Source organism: Cebus imitator, unplaced genomic scaffold, assembly GCF_001604975.1.
Source record: "Cebus imitator isolate Cc_AM_T3 unplaced genomic scaffold, Cebus_imitator-1.0 Scaffold178, whole genome shotgun sequence".
NCBI classification, from domain to species: domain Eukaryota; kingdom Metazoa; phylum Chordata; class Mammalia; order Primates; family Cebidae; genus Cebus; species Cebus imitator.
Genome location: NW_016107493.1, coordinates 4202543 through 4210886, shown reverse-complemented (window position 1 = coordinate 4210886; position 8344 = coordinate 4202543). Strand labels below are relative to the sequence as shown.

The 8344-nt window shown below is 39.3% G+C and overlaps 1 protein-coding gene across 1 annotated transcript in view; it reads left to right on the top strand.

The window, feature by feature from the left end:
* The first annotated feature begins 7626 nt into the window (after window positions 1–7626).
* C2CD6 (C2 calcium dependent domain containing 6) overlaps window positions 7627–8344 on the top strand; it is a 173435-nt gene continuing 172717 nt past the window's right edge. Inside the window, exon 1 of the mRNA XM_017545166.2 lies at window positions 7627–7821. Coding sequence (XP_017400655.2) covers window positions 7627–7821 — 195 coding nt within the window. The remainder of the gene's footprint in view (window positions 7822–8344) is intronic.

Genomic DNA, 8344 nt, shown 5'->3' with positions numbered 1-8344 from the left:
GGTCTCGATCTCTTGACCTCGTGATCCACCCGCCTCGGCCTCCCAAAGTGCTGGGATTACAGGCGTGAGCCACCGTGCCCAGCCCGAGCATGGAATGTTTTTCAATCTGTTTGTGTCCACTCTTATTTCGTTGAGCAGTGGTTTGTAGTTCTCCTTGAAGAGGTCCTTTACATCCTTTGTCAGTTGTATTCCTAAGTATTTTATTCCCTTTGTAGCAACTGTGAATGGGAGTTTGCTCATGATTTGGCTCTCTTTAAGTCTGTTATTGGTGTATAGGCATGCTTGTGATTTCTTTACATTGATTTTGTATCCTGAGACTTTGCTGAAGTTGCTTATCAGTTTCAGGAAATTTGGGGCTGAGACAATGGGGTCTTCTAAATATACAATCAGGTCATCTGCAAATAGAGACAATTTGACTTCCTCCTTTCCTAATTGAATACCCTTTATTTCTTTTTCATGCCCGATTGCTCTGGCTAGAACATCTAGTACCATATTGAATAGGAATGGTGAGAGGGGGCATCCTTGTGTAGTGCCAAATTTCAAAGGGAATGCTTCAGTTTTTGCCCATTCAGTATGATATACTCGTGGGTTTGTTGTAAATAGTTTTTATTATTTTGAGATACATTTCGTCAATACCTAGTTTATTGAGAGTTTTAGCATAAAGGGCTGTTAATTTTGTCAAAGGCCTTCTTTGCATCTATTGAGATAATCGTGTGTTTTTTTCTTTGGTTCTGTTTATGTGGTGAATTAAATTTATAGACTTGCATATGTTGAACCAGCCTTGCATCCCTGGGATGAAGCCTACTTGATCGTGATGGATAAGCTTTTTGATCTGCTGTTGCAATTGGTTTGCCAGTATTTTATTGAAGATTTTTGCATCTATGCTCATCAGGGATATTGGCCCGAAGTTTTCTCTTTTTGTTGAGTCTCTGCGGGGTTTTGGTATCAGGATGATGTTGGTCTCATAAAATGATTTGGGAAGGACCCCCTTTCTGGATTGCTTGGAATAGTTTCAGAAGGAGTGGTACCAGCTCCTCTTTGTATGTCTGGTAGAATTCAGCTGTGAACCCATCTGCACCTGGGCTTTTTTTGGTTGGTAGGCTGTTGATTGGTGCCTCAACTTCAGCCCTTGTTATTGGTCTATTCAGGGTTTCGACTTCTTCCTGGTTTAAGGTTGGGAGGGTACAAGTGTCCAGGAATTTATCCGTTTCTTTCATGTTTACTGGTTTATGTGCATAGAGTTGTTTGTAGTAATCTCTGATGGTAGTTTGTATTTCTGTGGAATCAGTGGTGATATCCCCTTTATCATTTTTATTGCATCTTTTTATTCTTCTCTCTTTTCTTTTTTTATTAATCTGGCTAGTGGTCTGTCTGTTTTGTTGATCCTTTCAAATAACTAGCTCCTGGATTTATTGATTTTTTGAAGAGTTTTTTTGTGTCTCTATCTCCTTCAGCTCTGCTCTGATCTTAGTTATTTCTTGTCTTCTGCTAGCTTTTGAGTTTTTTTCTTCCTGGTCCTCTAGCTCTTTCAATTTTGATAATAGGGTGTCAATTTTAGATCTTTCCTTACTTCTCATGTGGGCATTTATCATTGTAAATTTTCCTGTAGACCCTGCTTTAAATGTGTCCCAGAGATTCTGGTACATTGTGTCTTCATTCTCATTGGTTTTGAATAACATCTTTATTTCTGCCTTCATTTCATTGGTTATCCAGTCAACATTCAAGAGCCAGTTGTTCAGTTTCCATGAAGTTGTGCCTTTATCTGTTAGTTTGTTAATCCTGATTTTCTAATTTGATTGCACTGTTTTCTGAGAGACTGTTATGGTTTCCATTCTTTTGCATTTGCTGAGGAGTGATTTACTCCCAATTATGTGGTCAATTTTAGAGTAGGTGTGGTGAGGTGCTGAGAAGAATGTATATTCTGTGGATTTGGGGTGGAGAGTTCTGTAAATGTCTATTAGGTTTGCTTGTTCCAGATCTGAATTCAAGTCCTGGATATCCTTTTTAATTTTCTGTCTTGTTGATCTGTCTAGTATTGACAGTGGAGTCTTAAAGTCTCCCACTGTTATTGTGTGGGAGTCTAAGCCTCTTTGTAGGTCATTAAGAACTTGCCTTATGTACCTGGGTGATCCTGTATTGGGTGCGTATATATTTAGGGTTGTTAGCTCTTCTTGTTGTATTGATCCTTTTACCATTATGTAATGCCCTTCTTTGTCTCTTTTGATCTTTGTTGGTTTAAAGTCTATTTTATCAGGGACCAGGATTGCAACTCCTGCTTTTTTTGGCTCTCCATTTGCTTGTTAAATTTCCTCCATCCCTTTATTTTGAGCCTACGTGTGTCCTTGCATGTGAAATGGGTTTTCTGGATACAGCACACTAATGGGTTTCGACTTTTTATCCAATTTTCTAGCCTGTGTCTTTTGATTGGGTCATTTAGCCCATTTACATCTAAGGTTAATATTGTCGTGTGTGAATTTTATCCTGCCATTTTGATGCTAGCTGGTTGTTTTGCCTGTTAGTTGATGCAGTTTCTTCATTGTGTCATTGCTCTTTACCATTTGTATGTTTTTGGAGTGGCTGTTACTGGTTGTTCCTTTCTATGTTTAGTGCTTCTGTCAGGAGCTCGTGTAAAGCAGGCCTGGTGGTGATGAAATCTCTGAACAATTGCTTGTTCATAAATGATTTTATTTCTCCTTTGTTTATGAAGCTTAGTTTGGCTGGATATGAAATTCTAGGTTGAAAATTCTTTTCTGTAAGGATGTTGGATATTGGCCCCCACTCTCTTCTGGCTGTAGGACTGCTGCCGAGAGATCCTCTGTGAGTCTGATGGGCTTCCCTCCATCGGTAACCCGACCTTTCTCTCGGGCTGTCCTTAGCATTTTCTCCTTCATTTCAACCCTGGTGAATCTGATGATTATGTGCCTTGGGGTTGCTCTTCTTGAGGAATATCTCTGTGGTGTTTTCTGTATTTCCGACACTTGTATGGTGGCCTGCCTTGCTAGGTTGGGGAAGTTCTCCTGGATAATATCCTGAAGAGTATTTTCCAGCTTGGATTTATTCTCTCCGTCACATTCAGGTACACCTATCAATCATAGATTAGGTCTTTTCACATAATCCCATATTTCTTGGAGGCTTTGTTCATTTCTTTTTACTCTTTTTTTCTCTAATCTTGCCTTCTAACTTTATTTCATTAAGTTGATTCTCAATCTCTGATATCGTTTCTTCTGCTTGGTCGATTCTGCTATTGAAACTTGTGTATGCTGCGTGAAATTCTTGTGTTGTGTTTTTCAGCTCCATCAATTCATTTTTATTCTTCTCTACACTGTTTATTCTTGTTAGCATTTTGTCAAACCTTTTTTCAAGGTTCTTAGTTTCTTTGCATTGGGTTAGAACATGTTATTTTAGCTCAGAGAAGTTCATTATTACCCACTTTCTGAAGCCTGTTTCTGTCAATTCATCAGACTCATTCTCCATCCATCTTTGTTCCCTTGCCGGTGAGGAGTTGTGATCCCTTTGAGTAGGAGAGACATTCTGATTTTCAGTGTCTTCATCCTTTTTGCACTGGTTTCTTTCCATCTTTGTGGATTTATCTTCCTGTGGTCTTTGTAGTTGGTGAATTTTGGATGGGATCTCTGATCAGACATCCTTTTTGTTGATGATGAAGTTATTTCTTTCTGTTTTTTAATTTTCCTTCTAACAGTCAGGCCCCTCTGCTGTAGGACTGCTGGAGGTCCACTCGAGACCCTGCTTGCCTGGGGATCACCTGTGCTGGCTGCATAACAGTAAGGGTTGCTGCCAGTTTCTTCTTCTGTTATCTTTGTCCCAGAAGGATACCCGCCAGATGTCAGCCTGAGCTCTCCTTTATGAGGTGTCTCTTTACATATATGGGGGTTGGGGAGCTGCTTGAGGAGACAGTCTGTCCTTTGTAGGAGCTCAAGTGCTGAGCTGTGAACTCCTTTGTTCCATTCAGAGCTGCTGGGCAGGTACGTTTAAGTCTGCTGCAGCAGAACTCATAACCACCTTTTTTTCCCAGGTGCTCTGTCCTGGGAAGGTGGGGCTTTATTGATAAGTTCCTGACATGCTGCTGCCTTTTTGCAGAGATGCCTTGTCCATCAGGAGGTAGCCTAGTCACAGTCTGCTAGTAGCGGTGTTGCTGAGCTTCCATGGGCTCTGCCCAGTTGCTGTGTGAACTTGCTTGTGGTTTTGTTTATAGAGGTGTAGTTAGAACTCCCTCAGTAATGGCGGTTTGACTCAGTATGGTGGACTGCCTCTGTATGGCGGACTGTCTCGGTAATGGCGCATTGCCTCAGTCATGGCAGAATGCTTTGGTGGTGGTAGACTACCTTGGTAATGGTGGCTGCCCTTCCCCCCACAGAGCTGGGCTGTCCCAGGTCCAGCTGTGTTTGCTGTGAAACTCTCAGTCTGCAGTGTTTCAGATTGCTGGTCTTTGTGGGGGTAGGACCTGCCAAACCAGATCACCTGGCTCCCTGTTTCAGCCCCTTTTTTTTCAGTTGAATGGGCAACTCTGTCTCCCAGGCATTCCACGCACCAGCTGAAATGGCTTCCCAGATTTGTGTGAATTTTTGTGCAGAGGCGCACTGCGCTGGCCGAAACAGCTGTGCTGGAAACTCGTGGCGCTTTTCCACCCAGGAATCTCCTGGTCTGTGGGCAGTAAAAACTCATTTGGAAATATGGTGATCACTCACCCTCTGCGTTCTCGCTGGGAACTGCACTCCAGAGCTGTTCCTATTTGGCCATCTTGGATCCCACTTTAACCTTCCTTATAGCTCAGATCATCCTCCTGGGGTCAGTTACCTTCCGTCTGAACTATTTATTAAGATTTTTTTTTCCTATGAGAGTTAACAGATGATGTAATTTTTTTTGTTTGCCTGGTCTTTATATCATTCTCATTTTTGAGTGAAATTTTTATTGAATGTATAATTGTAAATTTGCAGTTATTTTCTGAAGTATCATTTCACTATCTGTTAGCTTCCATATTTGTTGAAGAGAAGTCATTTGTCAGTCCGTCACCTTTGAAAATAATGTGTCTTCCTCTCTGTGTGTTATATATTTTTTTCTGCTAACTTCATTCTGATGTGTCTGTATTTGGGCTTCTGTTTATTATGTTGAGATTTATTGGCTGCTTAATCTGGATTGTTGATGTTCATCAGTCATAAAAAATTATTAGCTAATTTTTTTTTTTTTGAGACAGAGTCTTGTTCTGTCACCCAGGCTGGAGTGCAGTGGCTCCATCTCAACTCACTGCAACCTCTGCCTCCTGGGTTCAAGCTATTCTCCTGCTTCAGCCTCCCGAGTAGCTGGGATTACAGGCATCTGCCACCAGACCCAGCTAATTTTTGTATTTTTAGTAGAGGCAGGGTTTCACCATGATGGTCAGGCTGATCTCGAACTCCTGACCTCATTATCCACCCACCTTGGCCTCCCAAAGTGCTGGGATTACAGGCATGAGCCACTGAGCCCGGCTAGCTAATAGTTCTTAAAATAGTGCCTCTTGTCCCCTTTTCTTAATCATTTTTTTCCTTTCCTTGGACTCTGGTTAACATATGTTAGGTATTTTTACACTATCTTCCATATCTTTTAACCTATAAAAATATTTTTGATCACTTTGTCTCTCTGCCTTGCATTCTAAGTAATTCTTTTAATATTTATTTTATTATTATTATTATTTAGTGAGACAGGGTCTTTCTCTGTCGCCCATGCTGGAGTTTAATGCTGTGATCACAGCTCACTGCAGCCTCAACCTTCTGAGCTCAAGTGATCCTCCTGTCTCAGCCTCCTGAGTAGCTAGAACTAAAGACATGCACTACCATTCTTGGCTTCTTTTTGTATTATTTTGTAGAGATAGGATTTGCCATGTTGCTGAGGCTAGGATCAAACTCCTGGGCTGAAGTAATTCACCAACCTTGGCCTCCGAAAGTGCCGGGATTCCTTAATACTAGTTCATTAATTCTCCAAAGCTGCATTAAATTTGTGGTTGAGTTGATAAGAGTGTTTTATTCAATTATTTTACTTTTCATTTCTACAAATTGTTCCTTGTTTAGGTTTGTTAAATCGTTTTTAAAGTTTCCTGCACCAGGAGTATATTTTCAGCTTGGTTTTTGTGCCTTTTAACATAGTAAGTGTAGCTCCTTAGAATTCCAATATTTGAAGTTTTTTGGGGGTCTATTTTTGCTGTTTTCCTTTGTGGCTCTTTGTTTCCATGCTGACTGAGTTATTCTTTATGGTTAACTGTTCATTTTTCTTGGAAAATTATTTGTCAAACTTCTTTGAGGTCTAAGATGAAAGTAGTAGCTCTAAGAAAGACTTGTGTTTCTTTTAAAGCAACTGAGTCTACTGTCAGCTTGGGACCATTTTAAACTAAATTCCACTGGAGATATTTTTTAAAATTTAAGTTGTCCTGTTTATTTATGTTATGACAAAATATATGTAATATAAAGTTTACCATATAAACCATTTTAAGTGTCTGGCTATAAATTTTTTATAACATTCAGTGACTGTGACTTTAGGCTGCAATTTTGCTGAACTGGTTTTTGCTTATAGCTTATTAGGGACCCCGCACTCCATTCTACTCAGCAGTTCAACTTTCCTTGCAACCTTCTGTAGATATGATGGGAGAAGGGTTTCTCCATTCCCTGAAGCCATAGCCCTTTGGGTTCTCAGCTTTCTCGGAGGATGGTTGGGCAAGGATCCTGTGTTAAATATATCATGTGTTGTCTTCTCTATTCTGCGCCTTTCAAAACCATATAAACTGCAGTTTCAGGTCACCTGATTGGGAAATGCCCTTAGGGCAAATGTAACTTCAGTGTCTAGTTTACCTCTCTGAGTGTCTGTCAATACTTGGAGATTTATGATTACTTCTCACCATTTTGTTAACCCTCTTTTGCTTTTAAAATGATATTTTAAATATTTTATTGAGCATTTGTAGTTTTCTACTGTTTCCGATAACGCAGATGCCAAATTGTTGAAAAACCAAGCCTGCCCTCCCTCTTAACTACGCTGCTGGCACACAGGGCTTGCATTCCTTTTCTCATTTCTTGAGGGAAGATAGTTGCAAATATAACTTTAAGAAGGCTCATACAGGCTCTGATGTCAACAATGGGGAAAGGCACTATAGGTAGGTACCTGGATTCTTACAAGCGGGGAGGCATGACTGTTTTTCTAATTAGCAAGACAGTATACACATGTTAAAGGTTGCATAATAATAGTACTGTGCTCCAGAGCTCAGGGTTGGGAGTTTCAAGTTCAGGCAATGGTATATATTTTATCAAAACGTTAAAGAACAGAGACTGAAGAGGATATTAGATATTTTTAAATGTTGGATATTTGGATGACCTGTATTTGGATTATCTGGAATATTTGGATTTTGTATTGGTAGTTGATTATCTTTGATAGTGTAGTTTCAATAGAGTATTGAGGGTGAACTTTTGTGTAGAGTTAAAAAGAGAATGTATGTAGTGGGTGGTTCAAAAAGATGATAATTGACGTTAGATATCAGCAAGATCTTCATTTTGTTGATATTAGTATATATGTGACTGTGAGGTTGAAAAGTTATAAAGCTAATGATGTGCAAAAATGAATCACTAATTATGCAAATAATATAATAGTATGGAATGTATATGTTCAGAAATCTTTAGGCTCAAGTTTAATGCTTCTTTTCTTATCTATTTTGATATTGAGGTTCCCAGACGTTATGATGATGAGCGGAATAATATTTTATTGGAACTGATGCAATATGACAATATAAAAAAAAGTGCATTCTCGTTAGGGAGTGTTCAGATACATCTTTATGAAGTAATTCAGGTAGGTATCAAAATGATTCTTTTTACCTGGGTATCACCTTGCCAGTTGGTTATCCAGTTTGTGGTTGTGATTTATTATACCTGATGGACTCTTCTTGTTTATTATCTGCCTTCAAATTCATGAACTTAAGAAATAAAATCTCCCTTTGGCTAAATATTTTTTAAAAGAGTTGGCTTATAATAGCATAATGTTTTAAAAAATTTATTTTACAGAATATATATATATATTTTACAGAATATATATATATATATGTACATATATATATGTATATGTATGAAATTAAGTAACCACTTGGACTTTTAGGTTGTATCACTAAAACTAATTTTCTGGAAAATATATTTTCTTGGCTCACTGCAACCTCTGCCTCTCTGGCTCAAGTGATTCTCCTGCCTCAGCCTCCCCACTATCTGGGACTACAGGCCCCTTCCACTGCACCTGACCAATTTTTGTCTTTTTAGGAGACAGGGTTTCACCATGTTGCCCAGGCTGGTCTCATACTCCTGAGCTCAAATAATCTTCCCAC